The sequence below is a fragment of the Pseudoliparis swirei genome, chromosome 14 (assembly GCF_029220125.1).
Source record: "Pseudoliparis swirei isolate HS2019 ecotype Mariana Trench chromosome 14, NWPU_hadal_v1, whole genome shotgun sequence".
Lineage (NCBI taxonomy): Eukaryota > Metazoa > Chordata > Actinopteri > Perciformes > Liparidae > Pseudoliparis > Pseudoliparis swirei.
In genome coordinates, this window is record NC_079401.1 from 6,072,740 (window position 1) to 6,098,533 (window position 25,794).

Consider the following 25,794-nt stretch of genomic DNA (forward strand, 5'->3'; position numbering starts at 1 on the left):
CTTGCAATATTTCAGTTGATTTGTAATGAATCCAGAATGCATGACATTTTTGTTTTTTTAATTGCATTACAGAAAATAAAGAACTTTATCACAATATTCTAATTTTCTGAGACAGTCCTGTAGTTCTAAAACAGACAAAGGAAGGAAGGAAGGACTCAAGTTCTCACCTTGTCGTTCCTCTCACAGAGGAACTTGAGTCTCTGGGCCCTCTTGTGCATGAAGACCCCGTCCAGGTGGCCCGTCTCCACGGAGCGGATCTCGATGGCCTTCTCGCCCCAGCCCATGATCTGGTTTGACCTAATGTAGGCTGCTCGAGCACAGAGAGAGGGGGGGGGGGGAATCATGAGACGCCGCTTCCCTCGCTGGCACTCGATGTGCACAAAGAAGAACAGACAGTAGTCAAACTGAGCTGATCGCTAGAAGGAGTCGGACCGACTCCCACTCACCCACTGAAGTCGGCATTTCCCCCCACTGCAGCACCACGTCCTTGGTGATGCGCCCGTAGGTGTTGACGTAGACGCCCTCGTCCTCGTAACACACCAGCAGCTCGATGCCGTCGGTGTTGGGCAAGATGATGATGGCGTGGCACTGAATGCTGCTCTGGATCTGAGGGAGAAAAAACAAACGCGGGGACGAGTTGAGAGAGAGAGAGAGAGTGAAGAGCATGGGGAAACGGAGGCGTGGCCGGCGTGCGCTCGGGGCTCACGTGTGTGGGCAGGTAGATGTCATAGACGGCGCCGGAGTCCACATCCACGGCATGGAAGCCTGAGCAGGAGCCGTAGATGATCTTTAACCTCTGACCTTCCTCCACCGTCAAGTCAACCTGCAGAGGCTTGTGCACCAGATCACCGAAAGACTGATGGAGAGAAAAGTTAGTCGGGTCAGCTTGTGTCTCTTGGGGGGGGGGGGGGGGGGGGGGGGGGTCTTGCAGAATGACGACAGCTTACCTTAAAGGCCATGAACTTGTGGTAGGGTTTGGGGGCCCAGGCGTAGATCTCCACGGCATTCTTCAAGGCCAGCACCAGGAACTTAATCCTCTCATATTTCACTGGAATGAGAAGGGAGTCACTAGTGAGTGATGGGGTGGCTTAAAGTTGACCTGAACAACAAATCGGGGTCAGTTTTATCTATTTATAATTCAGGAACCTTTGGAGACGTACCGACTTTGTAGTGGACGCAGCCCTCCAGTTCGCCCACATTGACCCAACCCTGCTTCTTCTCCACCTCAGGGTCGTTGTGCAAAATCTTGTTTCTCAGCCACGACAGGTAGTACACCCGCAGCTTGTTCTTTTTGCCTGCAGGAGGTGGAGTCGCATGAGAGAGACACGTCACAAACGACACAATGCGGACTGCGTTCAAACTGGAGGTCTAGAGCCAGGAGGGTTGCAAGGAAACAACGACATCAAAGTGTCATTGATATTATTGAAAAACAATCAAACGGGGTGTTCAGTGGCCAAAGGCAGCACGTGCACTGTACCCGATATGGTGACCAGGACGTTGAGTCCCTCCAGGACGTCCATCTGCTGGACGCGCCTCCGGTTGATCAGAGGGTAGACCTTCCCCTGACCGCTCCGGTCCAGCAGCATCAGGCCGCTCTCTGTTCCCACCAGCAGGTTGACTCCTGGAACAATCAGAGCAACAAAAAAGATTCAAGATTCAAGATTCAAGATGGTGTGTGTGTGTGTGTGTGTGTGAACAGTCTGTTGTTGGGGTGATGTGGACATCAAGCCAGAGTTATTTGGGCGTTGATGGGTACCAGAGGAGGATAATTAGGTTTAACAAGCGACCGCCCCGCTGAGGTGTTTCTGAGCAACACCATGAAGCCCACTTACCCCAGAGCGCGGCACACAGGATCTCAGAGTTGAACCTCTTCTTGTACTTGCGAATCTCTGGCGTGTCGCTGGGCGGGCGCGTGTTGACCGGGTTGACGTTGACCACGGAGCCTTTACGGGACGGGTCGGATTTCAGCGGGTCTGCGAGCTGTCCGTCTGGCCCAACTGCTGCTGGGGGGGGGGCAAATAGAGGTCAGGCTGGTGTATTTAAATTATTATCAAACAACCCGGTGCGTGCTTTGATTACACGGCATTGTGTCCGTTCATCTTCACCCTCTTCTTCATTTTTCCTCTTGGAGTTAATACAATAACGAGTAGATGGGACGATACCGGCAATATCCCCTCGCATAACACTTGACTGTGTCAAAGTGTTTCAACATCATTTATTTATCAGTGTGGAAAGAATGTCGGGAGAGAAGCTATTGCTCATAAAAAAACTCCCTCAAGGGGAACTGAGGGCGGCTCAACAGTTTGTAATTACTGCGCTGCCATCGTAAACCCATTCGCTACCTACCCATGTTGTTGAGGGCGCTGCCGCTGGATGGAGAGATCTGGAGAAGACGAGGGTCGATGAAGGGAGTGAAGGAGGAGGAGGACTTGTGTTTGGACATGGAGTTGCTTTCAGACTGGGACTGAATGAGATTTAAAAGACATTTAGAAAACATTCAACTTGTACTTATCTCCATAGAAAGCAATGGCAATTCAAGAAAGGAATTTGACTATTTCTATACAGAGAGAGAGAACTAACTGAATCAGAGATAAATAAATGATTGTTATACTGATTTGTTTGATTGCAACAGGCCTCGAGTTACATTTCTATCAAAAAAACAGCTCAACTGTGTTCACTGCAATTCAAATTCATTGCAAATCAGATGGAGAAAAAAAAAGAAAAAACGATGACGTGCAGTTGTGTTAGTTGTTTCGAAGCCAACCGAGACAGAAACGTTTGAGAGTGGGAAAAACAACACCAGCGACAAGAAGAAATGTGTTGAGGGAGACGAGAAACGGTCCACACGCCGGCTGCTGCAAAGTGTTAGAGGAAAGATCTGCTCCTGTTAAAGCACACATTGCGATTCCACCACCAGAGACGCGTGTCGTTAGCTCTGCATGTGTCACAGCGCAAAGGAGGCGGTAATCTATGACAATAAACATGGTGAATAAATGTGATTTCTTCTCTGTATGTAGGTCATGTGTGCTTGAGGACTTGCAGTCCAATACATTTTTATTTTTAAACTAAATATAAAGCCCCAATTCACCCCTACCATCACACACCAGGCATGCCATCACCCAACACTGCTAGGACTATCAAAGTGGTCAATTCGTAGTGCAGTTTCCTCGATGCCACGACCATGCTCTACCACCAGGAGGCGCCAGTGTTAGCAGTGAATTGCAGGAGGGAAGCAGGTTGCAGATCGGAGGTGTCAGCCAAGCCAGAAGGGGGCAGAGGAGAGCCAGAGTGAAGGCAGGAGGAAACACAGCGTCGAGGGCCAGAGAGGCTCCGACCAACAACCAAGGGCTGGACGGCGCGGTGCGTGGACAGGCTTCGAGATGGAGAACCGTTGGCAATCCTGCACAACGTGGCGAGATGAAAGGAGCACTCGCTACTAATTTATTATTCCGAGCTTCGCATTAAGGCAGAAGACGGCCATTTAGAAATGCTCCTCTATGGTATATAGTGCTGGAGCAGTAACGCGCCTAGGCAGAACAAACAAATGCAACCGCGACTCGAGTTCGCTGCATGTCGAAGCCTGCACCACCCGACGACTGTCCACTCCTCAGTCGCTTGTCTCGCTGACGATGAGGATGACATACCTCTATGGCAGAGAGCTCGTCCAGGGGGTTCTGTGGGGACATGGCAGGACTGGCATAGCTAGATGATGAGGGGAAGGAGGAGGAGGAGGAGGAGGAGGAGGAGGAAGGGATGGTTGTGGAAGAGGAAGGCGAATGATGGCTCTGCTGGATAAGGTCTGGTAGGTGGTGTATGCGGCCGGCAAAGCCGTTTTTCTCGGCGAGACCCTGGCTCGGGGTTTGGGGCTGGCCGTGGACGTGAACAAAGCCGGCCGAGGGAGAGGAGAGATTGACCAACTGCTTTATGTCAGCGGTGCTCTGGAAGCAAGAACAGGCACACTTTGGGCTCGAGCAAGCAGGTGGAGAGGCGCATGTTTGGCTCGTATCACGATTTACGACACGTTCGATTCATCTTCGGGGACCATCGCTGCTGTGCATGTCGCGTTAAATGCAATCTAGAACAATCTGAGGTATTAGATCTGTAAACGTGAAACGAGAAGCGGCAAGTCTGTAATGACTAAAACATGATGGTGGAGAATATGTGGTTAAACAACTCCAACACTGGACAAAGAAAGATGAAAATGACATTTCTTGCTATATAAAAGCAGACTGCGCCTTTAACTGTGAAGCCACGATGTAGATCATCTCATTCTTACCTGTCTGATGACCAGCGTGCCATCCTTGGAGGTCGTCATGTCGCCCTCAGAGTCTTCCATCAGCATGGTCTTAGCCGACTCCGTCTCCCCGTTGCTCAGCCTCCTGCGGAAGCCATGGGAAAATCTGACGTCCGTCACCAGACCGGCGTTAACACTTGTGCAGAGAAGCCATGCAGCAGTTGAGAAGTGACAGAATGTTTGGTTTTTTTTGCAAAGAAAGCAACAGCCAGTAAGAACTTTGGGTCAACACATCATCGCAGCTCGACCTACCCAGCCCTGGAGTCCTCAGGTCCCGAGGTGGACTCCTCACCCGCCTCCTGGTCCACCTCCTCGTCGTCTTCCTCGTCGGTGCTGCCCGAATCCTCGCTTGAGGAGGAATAGTCGGTGACCTTGTGGGGAGGCCTCACGTCGTCTACCGCACGAAGCTCCTTGGCCAGAGCGGTCAGATCCTAAGAGGGACAGGAAGGAAGACACAAGTCTGATAGCTTGGCCAAACTCAGGTTTCCTAGAATCATGCCAGTTTAGAAATGTGTGCACTGACCAAAACCAAAAAGCTATCAATCCGAATAGTATGTGAGCAAATTTGGTGCCACGCTTTTACAAAGTTTTTTTTAAATGAACTCAGGAACTTAGGTAAAAGAGTGCAACAGGCTCTCACTCGCTAGAAGATCTTGAAAAGATTCAGCTCCCTAATATTTAGAGGCCCACATCTCTGGGTATGCGTAGTAGAAATCTTTAACCTCTTTAGGTGTCTATGTTTGAGCCCAGATGTAAGTTTATTTCGAACCAAAGACCTGTCCTTGCGTTGGCATGTTTCAAAAGATCCCAGTTCGTCCAAGTTATGTGATGTGGTGAGTCAAGTGGCATCGCGTTGCACCCTCTAAAGTGCACGTCTTGTAACCCTGTTGCCCTGAGCTTGTTCCTCAGAGACTTTGAATAATGCAGTCTTGTAAGGTCAGTGACAAGCAAGAAGAGGGAGGAGGGACACTTCCCAGGCATGCTCAACAAAGCCAGTGTGCCGCATTTCATTCAACAACAAAGCAAGGTGAGATTAGGAACAACTCTGGCAGTTACAAGGGAAAAGGAGGAGTGTGGTTGCATTCAAATCAGGCTGGGCAAGCTGCCGCGGAGGGTTAACCCTTCTCGTGTCGACCACGAGCGATAAAGTGAGAAAGAACTGTGCAGGCACGAGGGAAGAGGCAAACAAATCACAGGCACACAGCACGGGATCCAGTGACAGAGGGAAGACTTATTGCATTAATCCTCATACAAGAGAGACCGTTATCACGTAATGCAATGAATGGGGCGCAAGCACAGGTGTGATGATGAAGTCTCGTTTCATAGGCTTACCGCGTCACCCTAAGAGGTTCCCCAACAATCACGAACCATCGGATTCATGAGCAGTTTCACCAGGTGATTGAATAATTGAAGTAGTAGAAAGTAGAGAGAAACACAAAACAGTGTTCACCTATTCAGCGTTAAACAAGTTCAACCGGCACTTCTTCGCAACAGAGGACTTACAGCTGGTCGAGTTGGCCGAGCGAGGTTCTTTTCATCTGGCTTTTTGGGAACATTTTCAGGCCGCTGGAGTGGCGATCCTTCAGATTTGGAGGAAGCTTTGAGGGAACAAAAGGAGGTCGAGTTAGTGAGGGGGAAACAGAGAGCTGGCTCTCAAACCATCTTTAATTGCCCGTCTAAAAAAAAAACCACAAAAAATGTATTGGAGCGTGAGCAGATAGCACAGTAACGAGATTGGTGTCATTACAGTAATAATGAGGTAATAAGCAGCTATTAGAGTTAGTGAAATGTAGCCGAGTACAGTACCGGGGGACTCACAGCGTGGTCGGAAGCGGTCACCAGGGCTGGCCTGGGAGCTGGAGTTGGAGGAGCCGGAGGAGCTGCCGCTGCCTGGCCGAGGCTGCAGCTTCTCCACTCGGTCCCACAGCGGCCGCTGCTCCGCATTACTGCCACAGAGCACACCGCCGCATTAACGCAATGCTCCTAGAATACTCGTAAACTGTGTGCAACTGCCTCTCAAATTCGTAAAAACCGACAACAAAAAATGTCAAAGTCCAGATGTCACTCCACTCACCCTGCGGCGCTCCTCTGTACAGCCTGGTTGCCGGGCTGTGACGGCAGAGGGGACTCTCGGCGCGACAGTACCGGAGACCTGGAGGTTGTCCTCACTGGGACCTGGAGGACACAGATGGTGGCCGGTTTGTGTGTGGCAAGATAACAGTTTTATTCAATTACTTAGGTGTGACAAAATTGAAGCGTTTTATGTAAAAAAATAAAAGATAATCGAAACAGAAACCAGCAAAGAGCAACATATTCACTATAATTGCGTAAACTCAATTAGGCACGGACCTCATCTTTGAATCCGGTATTAAAACCAGACGGTGAAATAAAGGACAAAACATCTCTTTACCCACAACAACAGAGTGCTGAGAGGAAGCTGCTCAGAGGATCTCCAGCACCCCCACTACACACTGTCGCTTATTGAATTATTAATTATTAAATCATTACTGAATGTGCAAAGTAATTTCAAATCCGTGACGTTTCCTTGTGTTTCACGACAGTGGTGTCAAAGTGGATGAAAATGAGGCCGATCATCAAGGCAAACACAAACGCACAGCACAAAGTCAAGTGAGTGGCATGAAGAGGAAGTGAATGAGGGAGTTACGGGCGGGAAAGGGATGGGGAGGGAAGGGGGGCCTCATCAGCTCCTTACCTTGGGAGGTGCCTCCTCGCCGCTGGCCCTATTGTGGGCCTGAGGGTGGTGGAGGGGAGGTTGGGGATCAGTGCGTGCGGGCGATGGGTGGTGATGGTGGGGGTCCTGGGAACGCAGGTGGAGTTGTGCAAAGTTAGAGGTCACGCCGCCGGGCTCGCTGAAGGACTGGGAGCGAGAGACCACGGGCAGAGGAGGAGGAGGAGGAAGAGGAGGAGGAGGAGGAGGAGAGGGGGTGGCACTGTTGCTGCTTTTTAGAGCAGCCAGGTGGGACCACTGGACCTTTTAGGGGGGTGAGGGAGGAGGAAGGACAAGGAGGAGGAGCAGGAGGAGGAGGTGAAACAAGCAGACAACACAGTGAGACATGAGGGAAGATGTGTGTGGTTTTGCACATACATGTGCTGAGATATTTAGCCGGCACATGCATGCAGCAGACTACACGCAACACGACATGATGATGTGATTCGCCGTCTTGGCTGTCGGCGGATGCAACAACTTAAAGAAACAGGATTCTTTGGAAATTTTGTTTAGTTAGTTCCAGAAGATCGCCATCATGTCGGTAAATATGACGCATGTTGTTTTTACGCTTCACCCGTTTTCAGTCTTACCTGCTGCTGCTGGTGGGAGCCTAATATTTAGGTAATGATATGAGAGTGCGAGTGAAAAAGCTGATTTCCAATAAACTATTCCTTTAACATGACTACTGTCTATAGTTGCAGATTACTCTTTCTGTTTCATTGCAGGTTACTTGCTCCGCCCCCAGCTGTTTCTGAACAGAAGGAAGAAAAACACACTTCACCGCCCTTCTGCCCAGGAAGTGATCCCCGCTGTCGCGCCGCTGCGAGTACACACACTTTCTAAAAAGGGAGGGAGGAAGAGAGAGTGTGTCGGGAAGGAGAGGGTGGGGAGTTACCTGAGGCTCCATGGGCCGGTGCATGGCGGAGGCCTCGGAGGAGGAGCCGTCGTTGGAGAAGGGTTCAGAGGAGCGGGGGGGCAGGGGGGGCTGCTTGGAGGGAGGGGCAATCTGAGGGGAGCCCTGAATGTTCTTACGGTACCGCTCGTCGGCCTGGGTTGAGGGAATCGCACAGGGCAGAGATGGAATGAGGGTCAGGGGAAATATTTCAATGATTGACCAAACAGACCAAAAAATTATCCAGTCGACGGGAACCTCTTCTTAAATTTAAAAGAATAGAGGCAGAGTTATAAATGGTTCCCGTCTGCTTGTTTTTTTTTCACATTCTACCATGTGTTTGGAGTCTTCTGCCAAACACAGAAACCTTCACAAACATCTGGGGACATCGAACATGCTTGAAGCCCGCTTGAGGCAGCCGTACAGACGCATGTGCGCAGACAGGATTCTTTGCAACAAATACATCCTTGTAATTACGTTTGCGTGATAAATGGTGGGGGAAATCGTTGTTAATGACAGAACAGCTCTGTTGACGACGGGAGACGCCGCTCGGGGTGTCCTGCATGTTAGTCTGGGCCTCAGCCGTCCTCGTGCAACGGACCCGATCCACACGAAACGGCATTGTTGAAGAATTTCACAGGTGGCCATCCAAGATCAAGAGGAAAAAAACGCTAACTTGTTGTTCTGAGGGAAAGTACCCTCCAAGAGAAAAGGATGAAAGGAGTGCGTGGACTCAAATGACGGAATATAAAAAAGAAAACATAAATAAATAAATGAATAAATATAAATGTAATCATTTAATTCATCATCTTTGTCTGAAACCGGAGCCTAAAAGATGTTCATCCAAGTGAAAGTGGAATCTTGCATTTCTTCTCCTACAAATAAATGATTCCTCTTTCTCTTGCTCGGCCTGCTTCGAGTGAAAATGAAGACACAAACAGTTCAGACATCCCGACAGTTTTAGTAGTCAAGGAGACTAGCAACAGTGCAAGAGAAGGGCGGCTGCCAAGAGAGTGGAGGAGAACAGCTCCGTTTTATTCAGGACGTAAAAAGGCTGGATGCTGCCAGCCTGTGAGTTTCTATTCTCCAACATACATTCAAAAGGTCTGGCTGAGAGGGCCCGCTTTGGAACTAATTGCTGGAATAACGCCACTGCATCCAAAACAGACAGTGCCAAATAAATGGAGCTATTTAGGCTGAAGAACACCATTCTTCGCTGCTCGCTGCTCTGTTGTCGTTATGGTCGCCGAGTCTGAGCGAGGATAAGCAAGAAGAAGCTGGAAAGAGCAGGCAGCGGGGTAGGCAGAGCCAACGAGGAGGTTCACCTCTCTGATAGGCTGAGGAGGATCGCCGACAGGCTCTGCAGGCCTATCGGGATCCAAACTTTCCTCCTGGGGAGGTTCAGAGTCACTGAGGGGGCTCGGGGGAGTTTGAGAGCTGGCTTGGACAGGTTTCATCAGAGTCAGTCTTCTTTGCCACTGCTGTCTGAGGGGACCGTCTGAAGGGCTCTGGAGGAAACGGCCCTCTCGAGGACCCGAGCTTGAGGGCTCGCGTTGAGGACTCTGCTGGAGGGCTGTGGAGGTGAGCTACGGTCTGAAGGGAGTTTGGTCTTGTTGCCTGGCGACTGTTTGGATTCGCGCTGGAGCGAGAGCAGGTAGGCCCGCTCCTGCTGCAGGCGCTTATGGAGTCGCTCGGCCCTGCGCTGCTCCTCCAGCTCCCGCCACTTGAACTCCTGTTGCAGAGTGTGGTGTTGATTTAAGGTGGAGAGAAGAGACGGGAGAGCCGGCAGGCCCGCGTCGGCCTGACTAACCGACGAAAAATAGGTGCCGTCCTTCATGCTGCCAGACGTTGGCGGCATTTGTTGTCGGCATTTCCCCCGTTTAACGGAATTAAATATAATATAACAAATGCAGAAGAAGAGTTTAGAGTTCAAATCATTCGGCAAATTATTGAATTGGTTCTCTTCGCTTCGCTGTAATGGGCAGCATGGGGTGCATGTGTGTGACTGACCAGCAGCATGGCCTGTTCACGGAGCAGCTGCTCCTGCAGCATCTCCAGGTGTCTCTGCTCCTCCTCCAGCTGACGTCTGATATAATCCTGTCAATCACGGGAAAGAAAAACAAGCAAAGGTGTAAGTGGGCGTCGACAGAGTGTAAATACAATGTCCAACAAAGTGCTCTCTAAAGCACAAGTGTATTCAGTTCCCAACTGCAAGTCTCAGAGAAGACTTCCAACATCCGATTCCTTTTATCCTCACTGGCCATGTGACGTTCTACGTGACAATGTTTTAAAGCCGACCTGTTCGCGATCGTTCCTCTTCTTCTCGTCGTCAGCCCGCCGGCGTTCCTCCTCTTCTTTACGTCTGCGATCCATTTCTTCAACGCGCCTCTTTTCCTCCTGCTCGCGCCGACGCTGCTCGCGCTCCTGCTGCCTCCGCATCTCCCGTTCGCGGCGCTGTTGCTGAGGGGGCAGAAGACAAGAGACAGGTCGACATCTCCCAAACAAAAATACGATTCGCGGCAGTGACATCTCGTGCCATTCGGAGCTCAATGACAGAAAAGTACATTTAAATCATCCTACCTCCTCCAGCCGCCTCCTCTGCTCCTTCTGTTGCTCGATGCGTTTCTGCCTCTCGGCCAGTAGTTGGCGCTTGTACTCCTCCTGCTCCCGGAGCTGCTGCTCCTGGAGGTGCTGGTGGCGTCGGAGAGCCTCCGATCGCTCTTTGTTCTCCTGCTGCAGGCGGATGAAGTCGCGCCGCAGCGTGGACTCGCCTGGCACATTGACGATGGAGCTGGACGACGGGAGGAATCCGGCCAAGGCGGTGAGATTAGAGAGACGCGGGGTTTTCGATGTGTGCGCCTTCCGACAAGTCGGTACACTGAGTTTCAACGAGTCAAGCATACCTGGGTTCTCCCTCCTGCTCTGGAGGATCCTCTTCCTCCTCCTCACTGCCACTGTACTCGTACTCCGTCTCATCTGTATAAGATCGAATGAAGTCGTCAGAATCGCATCAGAAACAGGGTTGAGAAATGACGAGAGATTATCAATTGCGCATTCTCCTTTTTCCGTGAATGGGCAAAGCTGTGAAGCAAGTGAAGACAAAAGAGAGCGACACACGCACCTTTCTCTCCCCTCTTCTTCTTGGTGCGGTCGATGTGGTCTTTGAGCTGGATGCGGACCTGCCTCTCGTTGGGCTGGTCCCGGATAAAGGGGTGCTTAAGCAGCTGGTCTGTCGGGGGGCGCTGGGTGTAGTTCTTCACCAGGCAGCCCTCGATGAAACTGAAGAACTTTTTGGACCTGTGGGGATCGGGGAGAAAGAGCAGAGGAGGGTCAACGGAGAGAAGCAGCCTCTGATTTCTCAGTGGACACTGAGGTTTATGCGTGTGGAGAGGCCGCCGCAAACCTTTCATCACATCTATGCCGTGAAAAGCTGATATACGGGGCGCAGTACAATGACATCATCATCGCCATTGCACCTGCTGCCATTGAGTGGCGGCGGGTTCAATTAAACGACAGCAAAACAACCATTTATACTACTTTCGTTATTTAATGCGAGACAGGATCCAAAATAGTGTCGGGGGGCAGCCGTACCACAACACATGTTAAAAATAGGAACTAATTCAGCTCAGCTCTAGTGCCATAAAAAGAAAACGCTTTTTTCTTCTGCAGTGCGACCAGAGCAGCGCTGCAATGCGTGCCAGGGGAGGCTCAGCCTGCCAGAGCAGGTGTACCACAGATGTTCAACTCCGCAGCAAAGCACAGAGGAGAAGACCAATTCAAGTCTCTGTGGCTGCCTGGTCAGAGATAAAATCAAAACACACCACAGGACTCACAAGAAGGGACCAAGTAGGAAATATATAATCTAAAATAATCCTGTTTCTTAAGCTTTAAAATAGGATTGGAAGGGATAGAAATGGGGAAAAAAACATTCCCTTGGGTGGTACTCACCATTTTTTGGACTTGAGTTTGGGCGGAGGGTTTCTTGGAATGAGGAAGAGCGCACGCATTGGGTGCATGTCACAAAGAGCTGGAAGCAGACGCACACATGCAGAGCATCAATAAGAATTCATGGGATTGAACCAATCACAAATCGCTGATATTAAGAGAAGCTGGCACTCACGTGGTGCTCCTTCAGCCATTTCAATTGCTGTGATTCCACAGGACCACAGATCACTCTGCGAGGAAAGGCGGCCATTAATCGCAGCACACACACACACACACACACACACACACACACAGCTTTTGCACACAATCCATCATGTCCACTTTTGAGCGGTGGCTCTTACTCTGTAATCATATGTAGCGTCTGGGTTCTCGTCACAAGCAATGACCTCAGGGGCCATCCAGTAAGGGGTCCCGATAAAGGTGTTCCTCCTCCCCACGGTCCGGTCGAGCTGAGCACTCACGCCAAAGTCCACTACAGAGAGAAGGGTGACCACGGTCAACGAGGTCCACCTCAGACACCGCTCTGAGGGGAAGTTAGCAAACACCTGTGTCGCAACTCACCGAGTTTGACTTCGGCATTCTCCGTCAACAGGACGTTCTGGCCCTTGATGTCGCGGTGGATAACGTGGTGGGCGTGAAGGTGGGCCAGACCCTGTCGAGAAGGAGAAGAAGAAAAAAAACACAGGACATCAGTGACTGTTGAGAGACGAGAGGAGACGAGGAGGAGAGGAGAGGAACTCACCCTGAGGATCTCTCTGGAGATGTAGCCGATCCAGTCTTCTTTCAGCTGGTTCCCCTTGGTGTTCTTCACCAGGTCTGTGATGGAACCAGCTCCACAGAACTCCATCACCAGCTAGAAACGGGTACGAATCATCAGAGGATAAGCGTGTGACGCTCGAGCGTTGTAAACATTGCACAAATATAAATGAAAATACGACAAAGCTAGGGATCAGAGAGCTTTGTGTGACTGAAAAGAGAAACAAATAATCATGGCAGCTACATATTTCGCACAGTTCTTAGTCAACCTTAATATCTTTTATGGATTTGGGACTTACCCATAGCTGGTCATCGTGTCCCGGGGGGCTCTTTTTAATGAAAGCACCGTAGTAGGTGGCGATGTTTCTGTGGTGGGAATACTTCTTCAGCATATTGATCTCCAGTTTAATTTCCTCCTCTTCATCCTAGACACACAAACACACACGTTACAGTGGTATGAATAGACAAGAGGGTTTTTGTCCTCCGACTGGAAAGTCTTTATTGACACAATGATGACTGTGTGGCCTTAAATCATCAGTGACATTTAATTTCAGAGGAATTCACTTTCATATTTAGGGTCAGAGACTTTAGTGTTGTGCTTTGTGAGGACGCTCTGGTTTTATTTCAGCCTGACCTCGTTCATCCTTCGGCAATGAAACGATGCAAAAGCAGTCGTCCGTCTACTGCCAAATGATTCCTTTGTTTAGGGATTGATGATGCACGAGTGAGTCTAATAGTGAGCTGATGACTACAGTAGCATTTATTGGTAATCCCGTGTAGAAAAAACAACAATCTACAACTAAATATACATTAGATCGATGGCAAATCGCTGACAGTTAATCCATAAGTATCAGGGAGACATTATCCTGAATAGAGTTGCTTAGAGCTGTGAAGAAAGTAAACGCTCTATTGACCTGCAAAAACACTGTAAACATCATGCAAGCATTCGTGTAAAATCCCTTGTATTAAATCAGCAGGAAACGGATGCCAATACAACCTGAAAAGGGACACGAGCGCGACGTGAAGACGATGGAATGCCACGCAAAAAGGGAAACGGCCCGATCGTAGCTTTAACGCCGCGTTCGTCATGGTTTCTGTTGGAAGTGGCCTTCACTGCCAGACAGAAGTGAACCTGTCCAGTGTCACATCTCGATGAAGAAAATAAAAAGGGTCAACTCGATGCAGTGCGAACGAACTCTCTGCTTGCACCCAGTAGCATCTTGACAATGATTAACAGGGACGCACTAATTGAACACATGCGGGGGTGAGCCCGCGAGTGCTTTGCTTCACGGTTGCACGGCCTCTCCTATAGAAAGTACGGTGGGAGGAGGGGGGACAGAAACCACAGCAATATCACTGCGGACTGCGCCTCCTTATACCAATAGTGGCGTCTGCAGTGTCGTGTGCGTGCATCACCTATAGCGAAATGGCAGTTGGCAGCCTGCGCAGACGGCCGCGCTGCTGCTGCATGACTCGTTCGAGTTGACGCAAGCCTTTCTGTTGTGCGCAGAGGTTTGTCAAATGACAGCGCCGGAAGGATTCGAGGGGAAACTCAGAGTAATCCCGCAAACACGGGAGTGCAGTGCTAGGTGGCGCATAACATTCAAACAAGACGATACAACACCAGGCGTGAATATTATTCCAAGTGGTCGACTTTTGGGAATTTTCATGGTCGAGCACACGGAAGAAAATCTGTTAATTTTCCAACATTACAAGGTTAAACAAAATCGACTTAATACAGTCGAGATAGCCAAAGACAACAAAGCCAGTCTGCCCACGTCCTACAGTCAGGTCTCTACCAGGATGATTGGAAATGCTTTTTAATCATGTAAAGCCAAAGTAGAAAGGTGTCCATTGTTATCTCCGGGGGGCTATAAGGCAGCACAGAAAGAGCAGTTAGAGAGTGCTTGGATTTGAGAATGTGGCGCGGGGAGGAGAATGTGGGTCAGAGTGACACGGGACAGGCCGGCGTGCCGGTGGATGAGCTCTCCAGCGGGGATGCAGGGGCGAGGCAACATGGCCTCCCGAAAAAAAAACAGAGAAGATGATCAAGTCACCGTTGAAGGTGAGGAAGACCACTTGCTTTCTTCTCGTGAGGGACTGCGATTAAGATAAAGTGACTTCAAGGCCAAACTCACTTCCTTTTAAGGAGTGCTCATGAGCTTTAGGGCTGCAACCGGTTATTGTCTTTTATCGAATTGTTGTTTGGGCTAAAGAATTGGATTAGCATCCTGTTTAGTGCCCACAAATGAAATCACAGCCACACCGACTTAAATATCAGAGTACTCCCTCTAAGTAAGCTTCGTCAGGTTAATGCTGGAGACGATACACAATGAATCAGCCGAGTGTGTGCAGGGAATACAAACATGAGCGTTCACTTGCAGCAGGTGAGTAAAACAGGTTTAGCCTCAGCGTGCACCTGCTTCATGTGAACACGTATCCTCCAATCAACCTGGTTGCCTATGAGCCCCGACACGTCTGGCAGGCACACCTGACGGTCACACCGAACAGGAAACTGGCGGAGCGATATTCGCCGCGCTGATTACACGCGATAACTCATCGGGGCGAGCGTGTCACGAGGAGCGGCAGCGGGCGAGTCGGGGCGCACTTTGCTCCGCTGCTTGCGTCAGGAGCCTCTTTCAGGGCGTTCGTTGATCACGCCGATGGTGGTGAATGTGTCCTTTATAAGGGTCGCGATGCAGGGGTGAAATCCAGCCTGCAAGTTCAACTCATTCAACGGAATTCGCCGGCGAAGCCCGTTAGTGGTGCAACGCGTGCGCGCTGTATCATTACGCCGGTATTCCTCCATCGTTATAACGTCCGCGCGGGTGGTTGGCTCAGCCGGCCTTCGCCGCGACTCTGAAACCTTCCGCTTTGTGTTCGCTGCACATGTGCATGTGCGGTTGTGTGCGTTCTCTCATCTGCAGGCGGGACCTCCCAGGGCTGAGGGCAGCCTGCTCGCCGCCAAATGACGCACTTCACTCAAGAAGCATCCTGTTGCCTCGACCCCACCCCTGGTGTTTATTATCGGGGAGGAGAGGAATCATTACAGAGCGTGGCATTTTTCTCCTCCGCGAGCTCAGAAACACGTCGACGTCAGATCCGATGGAATGTCGACCGATTTAAATATTAACCAGACAACAAGGGCAAACGCTCAAATACATCAGAGTTCTTTGTTCCACTTTAGTTCCACATACGAGCTGAAACATCACGTGTAGCCTTACCTCTGTGACGTCCATGACTTTGATGGCAGCCAGCTGTCCAGTCTTGACGTGTCGTCCCTGCGTGGAGAAAAAAAACGAGGTGAGCGTCCACTCTTATTATCAAGTGGGTGTTGATCGATGAACTACAAGAGTGTTTGCAGTGCACATGTGTGACAATTTAAAAAACGCCACGAATCGACTGATTTGTAGAGACCTGGAACAATTTACATAGATTTAGTCTCGTAAGACTAATAATTGATTTATCGCTTTTCTAGTAAAAATGCCACATTTGGTGGTTTCAGCTCCTAGAATATGACCCCTTTCATGTAAGAACAATTTGAATAACTTGGGGTTTTGGATCGCAATCAATCAACTTGTTCCCATCAAAGATTACAATCTGGAGTCTGACACGGCCCACGGAATAAATAATAATAATAATAATAACTTTATTTATATAGCACCTTTAAAAACAATGTTTACAAAGTGCTCCACGGAGAGTCAAAGCAAAACAAGTGGAATAGCAAGAAACAAATATTACATTTAAAAGTATATATTAAAAATAAAAAGGAAAATAAAAAAAATATTAATTAATTAAAAACCAAATACATTTAAAACAGACAACTAAATTAGGGGAACCAAAGTTCTGCATAAAAAGACTAGATCACTTAAAAGCTGTTCTATAAAAATGGGTTTTAGGAAGTGATTTAAAAGAAGTTACTGATTCTGCAAGCCCCCTCCGGTAAATAAATAAACCTACTGTATACAGTAGGAACCGCAGATGAGCATATTATTCCCAAGCCATATAGTCCCAACATTCCCAGACTTCTCTGCTCTCCCAACACCCCAGAGCCACTCCTTACGTAAACAAAGGACCGAAATAGAGGCCTCTGTGCGGCCCCCTTCCTCCCACTCCCAACTCAGAGAGGAGATAAAACCCGGGACATTTTTTTGTCGGGTATTCCCCTTCTGGCTCTTTGGGAGCCCGCTGCAGTGATAGTGCTGCAGTGTGGGAGGGACACATACACTGGCACGCTGTACAGACCTCATGCATGGTCACAGGTCAAGTAGATGCACAATCAGACACACACACACACATATGGACACCCCCGCCTGCAACACCATGATTATCTTAGCCAGTGCATTCCATAGTCAATTGAAACTGTATGGATTATGACAATAAAAGCCACGCAGGCTTAGGGCCCCTCTCTCTTTTCACTGGGCAGGAGGAGGAGCGGTGGGGGTGGGGGCACTTTACAATGCCTTTAATCCTCTCCACTTTGATCCCAGGGGTCGCCACTACAAAAAAAGACAGTGACGCTGACATTATGGCCGCCAGCTCCCCGCGTTCTCGCTGATGAATCCGGCTTTATTGGCTCCACTGGTCACAGGTGTTACCGGGAGGAACTCGGCAGTCAACGTCATCCCGTTGCTTTAAATGCACTTGTATTGTTCTCCAGTAAAAGGTCAACAGGGATTTATGGATTAAACAAAGCAATAAGTCGATTCAGAAGAGGAAAATGTTTCCGCACCAATAAATGGAGTCATGCGGTGTTATATCTTAAAGTCCGGTGCTAAAAAAAACAACGCATAATGTGAACTAGAATGGGCACTCGGTAGACCGCATACCTTCGCATATCACAAGATTGGGCATTGAATTATGAACATTTTGGCATTAGTTGCATGCCAATTGGATAAAAATTGACCACGCTATGGTAAAAAGAAGATTTTGACCTTTTCATGACCTTGACGTTGACCTTTCACCCAATCGATCCCACAATCTAATCAAATGGTCCCCGGATAATAACCAATCATCCCACCAAATTTCATGCGATTCAGTTTAATACTTTTTGAGTTATGCGAGTAACACGCATACAAATAAATAAATACACGGCGATCAAAACATTACCTTCCGCATTTTCAATGCGAAGGTATTGATGTGATGCAACAGTGTGCGATCGCATGATTATAATTGAATTATTATTGAGCTTTAACAATTAAATCATTTAATTAGTCGATTGGTTGAACGACAATTCATTAAAAGCGAGAGGGTATTGATGGAATAAATATCCCACTCTTCCTCTTAGAGATACACAGTGAGAGTTCAAAAGGCAATAAAACACACCGCTCTCAATTCTACACACACACACTGAACGTTTATGGCAAAAGAATGTGTGTTAAAGTGTGAGGGAGGATTGCGAATCCTAAGCAAAATGCAACTGCATTCATCACCATTTTGTTTGCACCCACAGACCCCAAACAGAGACTCTCTGATGACAGGAGGCATTGTGGTCTAAAGCCCTCCAGCCCACAACCAACACCAGGTGTAAACACTCCATCTGCAGGTGTTAAATGGTGTTAATATCAGACGACTGCTTTCTCTTTCTCCATCTTTAAAATAAGCAGAAAGAAAAGAGGTCGAGAATTAAAGAATCAAGACCCCAACTGTGTCTCAGCGCTCCAGCTCAACTCCTCTATTAGCATTACAGCGGACTCTGAATTTTATACTCTTTTGAGAAAGAGATCCAAGGATATAGTCACAGAGAGGCCGTCCTTATCGTGGTGAGATAGCCAACTCAACAACAACGCCTCTTTTTGGCCGTTGGCAAACTAAATCTATTATTTCTTAGAATTTTACAACCGTTAGTGCCGAGATATATACACGTGTAAAACTATGACAGTCTAAGAAAACTGTCTATTTACGTTGGGTTTATTGATGATCTAAAGATGTGGTTTTAGAAGTGAGCCTGAAGAATGTATGTTGATAAACCCAAACATCTTGCGGTTGACACTAAACTGGCATCACGACAAATTAAAAGTGTTTCTGGACGCAATGTTTGGAGAATGGATGCTGCCAAATCTGATTTTACAAATCTACAATTACCTAGATTGTTCAAAGAAAGACGGGCAAACGAAACGATGGAGGCAATATTTTCAGCATATTTCTCATTCGTACAACTGCACACTCAGCATTTTTAAAGCTACAGCAACGGCTGTAGATCAGGTCTATGGCAGTTATTTTCATTTTCCATTAATTTGCAGGATATTAAGCGGCTGCAGCTAAATGATGCTCAGTAATTTCACATAAATGACACAGCTTTGGCTCCAGATGTAGTTGTCTTTTCATGTTGATGAGTATGTATCCTGTGTGCCCAACGCCTGCATCTCTCACGCCAGTACAAAATACTGATATTAGAGTTGAACTAATCCAATAGTGTGTCCAATATCAAAAGCTTTTTTTGCAAGGCAATTTAAAATAGAGCACTTATTGGCTGACATAACGGTCTTTTCTGTGATTAGCTCAAATTAGTGAGGACAGCATCATAAATAATTAAATATTAAATATAAGTAATTAAATATAATTATGTTTTCCTTCACAAGAACATGACACTTTAATCCATTCTTTCATTATCTGAGTCATCATTAAGTCTAAATATATAAAAACTGTGTGAGGAATGCAAATGTATAAGAAAAAGAATACAATCAGATTTTCCTTGATAAGCAACTGAAACAATCATCAATTATAAATAATATAATTTCTGACGATGGACTAATTGATAATCGACTGATTGTTTTAGCTCTAGTCCTGTGGTCGGGCCCCCGTCACAGTCGGGCCCCTTGAAGCGGCCGGCTAGGCGTGGCAGTGCAGGGGTTATCCGAGGCACCGAGCTATCACTCAGCCCTCCCTGGCCTCCAGCTCCACTTAACCACGGCCAGATGTGCTGCTGGCCTCTCTCCAGCTCGGCACTAAACCACCGACTGACTTACTGCCTTTAGAGCCAGAGACATTAAGTCAAAATCTACCCTAAAACAAGATACACCAGTCTGTTGACACCACTGTGGGGACCGAAATCTCACCCGGCGCTTCACACTCGATCAGCGAGGCTCTAACTGGATGCTCCACCCACAGAAGGGGACGAAATAAGAATGATTTCGTTACTCGTCGGGTGCTCGAACACATCGGCTCGAGATCCCACGTTAGGAAACCGGCGACTTGTGTTTTAGGGTGGATTTACACTCGACAGAAGTGAGCGGTAATGCTCAGCAGCATCAGGAGGGGTCTACCCACCGTCCGCGTGGACCAAGGGGGAGTGCAGCTTCCCATACACTCATCACAAGACTCGTATCCTGACGGACCAGAACACAGAGGACTTCTCCCTCCCTACACCGCTCACATTAATGTAAGATCAATCACACTTAGCGGGGATTTCAAAATGCAGGCTGGCTTTCTAACCAGGTCGACCTACTCCACCCCCCCCCCCCCAACAAAACATTGCACAACCGAGTGCAGGAATTGAGTGACACGCTTTCTAACTTGCCGTGCAGGTGCAAAGCAAACTGGGTTTCATGTTGTTAGTTCACACAGCGAGGGGGGGAGAGAACTGCCGGGCGCCATGGCGTGGCTCTTCAAAAGGTCACTGGGGGGGGAGCTGTGGTAATGAGGGTCACGTGAAGATCTGAGGTGACATTTGAACCGGCAGAGGCAGCAGTTGGGTCGACCGCTACCTCCATCTTCCTGCGTCGACACACAGATACACACCTCTGCCTGCGACTTCCTGGACACGCATCAGATGAACGCAGAGGGGAGAGATGATCGCTCAGCGGTAAACGGCAGCACATGACGTCCAGAGTGATGCCTCCGCCTCTCTGGGCTCTTCCACTTGACACTGCTGCTGCATACCAGCACACTGACCCAATTCTCACACACAGTCACACACACATACTCTGCCTCACTGCTTCCACTCTCCAAAGTAGGAATTGATTGCAAAGACACAGAAAGAAACAGTGATGAGAATGGAGATTAAAAATGACAGGAAGTGAGGGGAGAGAAGCTGAAGAAGAGCCTCCGACGGGGGGCCAGCTGGTGTGACTGCACGTCTATTGATCACAGTGCAGTGGTTGGCTGCTTTAAGGGATCAAAGCTGCGTGGTGGAGACTGTGCACAGGTCGAAACAGGAATTTTAATGTTGCACTTGAAGAGTGTAAAAGTAGAAAATCAGCCAGAGGCGAAATGCCAGAAATGATCGCTGTAATTCATAGGTGCGTCTACTTTACTTGCTAGTTTGCAGGTTTGTAAAAGATGGGAAAGATGCACATGGGATTCTAGATGTGAGAAAACAGCTCTGGTGTGATACCATTAAAATAACATAAAAACTAGAGGACGAGCTGGTGTCGGAAATAGTTTTTGGCCGCGTGTGGTCGGAATGAGAGTGAAGTGGAGTGGGTCTTAAAAGAAATAATTGGAAATTACTCTCGAGAAAAAAAAAATCGCATCTCGTGATTTGGACTGGGAAACGAGGAGGTGGACTCGTCCCGGTGCATTAAAACAAGAAGCGTCTCGAGGGGATGTGGTCTCGGAGAGAAAAGCCTCCGTCAAGTGAAGGCGGCGGGGCAAAGCGGCCGTCTCGTCGGCCGGCGCCTCTGCGTCTCTTCTCGACGCCGCTCGGGCGATGAGGTTTCTCAATGAGCTTCACGCAGACGGTTGCATGAACATCGAACACAGAGAGGTCTGTTCAGGCAGCGTGGCGAGTCAGCGGGCGTCGTGGGTCTTGTGACTCCCATTCGGGAGACGGGGGGACAAAAGAGATGCCCGCCAGATGCAGAGTGGAGGAATGTATTTGGTGGACGGCGTGCTGACACGTTCAACAACCCCCGATTCTGACCTCAAAGCTGCAGGGCCAATCAGCACGCGGGCTCCCCGGGACCTTTCAGGACAAGTCGGTCATTGGGGAGCAATTTTTACACGATATTTTTTGATATTTAAGCGATGCCAAAATCCTACAAATGGTCTGAATTACACAAAACCTCAGCATTGGATCGCACGCAAACATTAAGTAGGTGCTAAGTGTCGAGTTCAGCACCGTTTCTTCCAAATGGTCCATAAGTCTGTCAAAGTGTTACCAAATTAAGTTACAGCAGCCTTTCCAAATATATAATGTATTGCCAACTATTGGCCGAATGATAACCATAAATGAGGGATATATTAATAGCGAGTGACTAATGATGTAATAACCTCTCTCGACTGTGTGCAGGCGACGGCACGAGGTTCGAACTGAAGTCGGACGACATCTCCCGCCTCCTCGCCGGTGAGCCGGAGCGCCCGACACGGCGTCCCCGATTGGAAGTGCCAGCCGGAGCGTCTTTCACTTGTTTGCAGACTGCATTCGTAATCCGGCAGCCACCTGCTCTATCGAATCCACGGCTTTAACAAACAATCAGAGCACCTACGCTGGCAACCGCTGCGCCGAGGTAGAGCAACAGTCTCGCTCGGCACCATATGGACAGATTGTACGAGCTCCCTCCTCAGCTGCAGCGCTCTCCCCCGGAGGGGGGAGCTTCTTGTCCTGAGGGCAGGGGCGAGGCTACCTCGAAGGTTGGAGGAGAAAACAAAAAGAGACAGCGGTGAAATATCGTAAAAAAAAGCTACACCCGAGTTGTCTTGTTTGAGGAGATTTTGCCGTTAGCCTGTGATATCACCAGATTCAGAGTAAAAAATACAACTTTCCATTTGGTGCTTTAGTGAGGATTCAGCCACATGACCTCGCCAGTAATAAGCAATAAGTAATAAGTAATAAGCAAGTGCACCAAATAGACCGTCCCGAGTCAATTCACCACGGACTTTAACCACTGAAACACAGGGACGTGGCCGTATGAAAGCACTAATGGCACAGCCGTGGCACACCCCATGGATGCTTAACAGGCGGGGAGGCAGGTCAGCGGGGGCTCCGCTGCCTCAGGCCCGACTATATAAGGCCATTCTGTGCAGCAGAGGGAATCTTCCCCGCATACCACGCACAATTTGAGGAATTGTGTCTTTTCTCATGTTATCGTTACTCGCTCTCTCCCTTTTTTTTTTATTTATTCCTTTTCCCAGAGTGAGGCACCTGAGAGTTTACAGAGCCAGCTGGCTCAGTGCCAACTGATAAGAGTGAAGCAGGGAGAGTCTTTTTTTTAAATACCTTCAGACCAAGTGTACGTGGCAAACGTACATCCCGGCATCTTAGTTAGTAAATTATAGTTACTTATAAGAGATAAAGAGCATCTGCTAGTTTATAACACAATATAATGTGGTACTGGTAGAGGTTGCAATCAATTCTATTCGCAGCCTATTCTTTTTTTAAGCATTCAATGACAAATCATTTCTGATGATAATACCGAGGAAAAGTGGGTTCAATCTGAATATAGACCCGGGTTTATGTTAAGCCAGCTGGCCAAAGTGATGAAGTGATTTTTTAAAAAGGGGCTTTTTAGTCATAGCGTAATTTTCATTTCGTCAGTTAAATTGTGCCGTGCTGTATTTTCAGAAGTTGACTGTAATCTGGCACCTCTCCAGGGGCAACGGCTGCCCTCTTGGCAGCGAGTGCAGCGAGAGAGCCTGCAGCACAGCATGGCCACAAGAACCTTGACATGGCATTTTGGGTGTTGGAGAACAGCTTGGTTCTTTACTTTTCTGTAAAGCTGGAAGCACGGCAGAGGAAATAGATTTCCGGTGGGATCTGCAGCAATAGGTCTAAACCAGGTCGGTCATAGAGCGTTGGAATATATCAATACAATCTTTGTTTATTTGACAAACTTCTTTTCTAAAATTGTCAAAATTAAAAATATAAAAACAGGAACCAATCAAAGAACAAGACGCCCAATCTGACCAGACATTTAAAACCAATTTATGGTGCTCGCAAGGTCAAAGAAGCAGAGAGGGAAACGTATCATTCCATTCTGTGTTGAGGTTTTTTTAAATAATTTTCAAAACAGACAGCAATGCACCAAAAACTATTCGGAGCACGAGTCAGCAGAAAAATCTTAGAAAACAAACACAGCGAGTAATAAATGCAAGAACAGCACTTATACACTGGACACGTGTTGTGGAAATACAACTTTAAATTCAATATTCGACCAGATCAGAAATTCTAATCCTGTGGATCACCAACAAAAAAAAGCCAAAAAGGAAAACGTCTCAAACGGGAATCAAAAGTCACCACAAATCAAAGAGCGGAGGAGCTCGGCCACATTGTGCGATCTAAAAAAGGGCCTCGCAATCTGTGACCAAGTGCTTGACAAAGCAGAAAAGGCCTCAGAGGGAGAAGAATCTCCACCTTGTTTTTCGGTTGGGGGGGCTTTTGGGATCATTCACTCGGTTGGTGTTTGAAACCCGGCGGACAAACTCCTCCTTTCTGCGTGGACCCAACCGACGGACCCCAGAGAGCGAGGAGACAAACTCAGCTTTGTGAGAGCGGTGGGCCGGTTCTGTCTGGAACTGGGCAGCTGCTTCTTCTGCCAGTTGCAGCCGATCCCCCCACCCCCCCTCCACCCCCCCTCAACCTCATCAGGCCACATGCTCATTCAACTGGTTAACATGACAGTCAATGCAGCGACCGACAGCTGATCGGAAAAACAACGCGGCTCCCGCACCGGCCCCGGTGGGCTCCGGCTTCTCTGCCGTGTCTTTGTGTCGACTGCAGGCTCAATCTGACAGCCCTCTCGCAAATAGAATTAGCTCTGGACAGTGAATGGAAACAGAGATATTTTTTTTTTTAAAGGGACAACAACAACAAAAAGGGGGAGAGGCAGTAATTCTCTGTCCCATGCGCTCAGACTCAAAAACCTATCTGGTGGCAAGATAGCAAGCAGGAGCTACACTTCCCCATGACAGCCATTCAGGAGTGGCAGTCAGACGAGCACATGCACACACATGTGGGTTCGCTCTGGGAGTTTTGAGGAGGGGGGGGGGGGTCTTGGAAGTTCACTGCACTAGGGGATTGAATGCAGGTCACTGGAGCACTGGGGGCTGTCAGGATTAAATACTCAGCTAAGCTTGCTGCACAAGCTAATTTATGGGTTTTTTTAGGGGGGGGGGGGACTAGCCTGCTTTTACCAGCCTATTAACAGCTGTGCTTAGGAAGCTAGAGGTCTGCTTTACGTATAGGCATGTGGGTAAATGTCATCCTTCAATGGAGCAGCAGGGCACAAAATGGAGCCTTGCTAGCTGCTGCAGCAACAACAACACAAGGAGGCCCATTGCAACACTGCTAGGACAGATGTGCCTCCACTCCGAGGCCGTCTCTGCATCAAAACACGGCGAGCACGTCCCTGACTTCCACGCGTCCCCCTCTCCCTCCCCGGCCGTGTCTTTCAACAGCCGCAATGTTCATTTTCAACGGAGAAACGTGACACCGAGAGCAGATGGCCCGCAGAGTGCGATTCCCATCCAAGTGAACTGGGGGTACAACCAAAAAAGTCCTGATTTTAAACAGGATATACAAATCTGGTTTTGTTAAAATATTTAAATAAATGCATGAGCTCAGCAGGGGGAGAAGTGAGGTCAGCTGGATTAGTGACAGCTATTGTGTGTCTCCATCCCCGCTTCCTCGCCCACTTTTTCAGGAAGGCAGGTGATGTAAGATCGGTGATGCATCAGACTGTAGACGGTCTGATTCACTATTCACACACACACACACACACACACACACACACACAGCTGAACAAGGAACTGTGACCAGACTGATAATCAGAAGCAAACTAGCACTAGGAACTCTGAACATTGCATCTTGTTTCTTTCGGCTTAGTCATCCACAATGTGGCCTGATAGCCACGATCTGAACAGGGTGTTCCTTTGGTTTTTTTTTGTATGCCAGCTCCTTTTGTTCCCAAGCTTGATTCGTAGAGAAAAAAAGCAAGTGGGAAAAACACATGATCTATGCTGAGCATTCACAGGGAAAACAGGACAGGCCATGCACCACCAACCTTGTATACTTGTCCATAGGTGCCATTTCCAACTACCTCCACCAATTCAAATATCCCAGCTGGATCCTGAAAAGAACGAGACAGAAATGAGAGTCAGTGCGAATCAACAGCAACGTTATATATGTTTTTATTTCACACACACACACATAAGTGTCCAGTGTGAGCCAGCTGTTGCGCCCTGGTCTCCCCTACATGCCAAATGCATCTCGAACAAAGGAAAACCAGACACTGGCAACAC

At 48.5% G+C, this 25,794-nt stretch overlaps 1 protein-coding gene across 15 annotated transcripts in view; it reads right to left on the reverse strand.

Annotated features, from left to right (window-relative positions):
- map4k4 (mitogen-activated protein kinase kinase kinase kinase 4) overlaps positions 1-25,794 on the reverse strand; it is a 29,450-nt gene that overhangs the window by 3,240 nt on the left and 416 nt on the right. Inside the window, exons 2-31 of one of the 15 annotated variants that reach the window (XM_056431540.1) lie at positions 25,557-25,622; positions 15,840-15,896; positions 12,915-13,040; positions 12,602-12,712; positions 12,421-12,511; positions 12,201-12,331; positions 12,035-12,089; positions 11,863-11,941; positions 11,036-11,211; positions 10,818-10,890; positions 10,495-10,705; positions 10,213-10,374; positions 9,925-10,011; positions 7,918-8,070; positions 7,008-7,286; positions 6,369-6,469; positions 6,113-6,240; positions 5,798-5,892; positions 5,627-5,635; positions 4,547-4,725; positions 4,277-4,379; positions 3,645-3,938; positions 2,347-2,464; positions 1,833-2,003; positions 1,478-1,621; positions 1,161-1,295; positions 948-1,048; positions 707-856; positions 447-606; positions 168-307 (exon numbers count right to left, since the gene is read on the reverse strand). In XM_056431540.1, coding sequence (XP_056287515.1) covers positions 168-307; positions 447-606; positions 707-856; positions 948-1,048; positions 1,161-1,295; positions 1,478-1,621; positions 1,833-2,003; positions 2,347-2,464; positions 3,645-3,938; positions 4,277-4,379; positions 4,547-4,725; positions 5,627-5,635; positions 5,798-5,892; positions 6,113-6,240; positions 6,369-6,469; positions 7,008-7,286; positions 7,918-8,070; positions 9,925-10,011; positions 10,213-10,374; positions 10,495-10,705; positions 10,818-10,890; positions 11,036-11,211; positions 11,863-11,941; positions 12,035-12,089; positions 12,201-12,331; positions 12,421-12,511; positions 12,602-12,712; positions 12,915-13,040; positions 15,840-15,896; positions 25,557-25,622 — 3,885 coding nt within the window. Of the gene's footprint in view, positions 1-167; positions 308-446; positions 607-706; positions 857-947; positions 1,049-1,160; positions 1,296-1,477; positions 1,622-1,832; positions 2,004-2,346; positions 2,465-3,644; positions 3,939-4,276; positions 4,401-4,546; positions 4,726-5,626; positions 5,636-5,797; positions 5,893-6,100; positions 6,241-6,368; positions 6,470-7,007; positions 7,287-7,917; positions 8,071-9,924; positions 10,012-10,212; positions 10,375-10,494; positions 10,706-10,817; positions 10,891-11,035; positions 11,212-11,862; positions 11,942-12,034; positions 12,090-12,200; positions 12,332-12,420; positions 12,512-12,601; positions 12,713-12,914; positions 13,041-15,839; positions 15,897-25,556; positions 25,623-25,794 lie in introns of all 15 variants that reach the window. The other 14 variants (XM_056431538.1, XM_056431535.1, XM_056431541.1 and 11 more) reach the window with 14 other exon arrangements.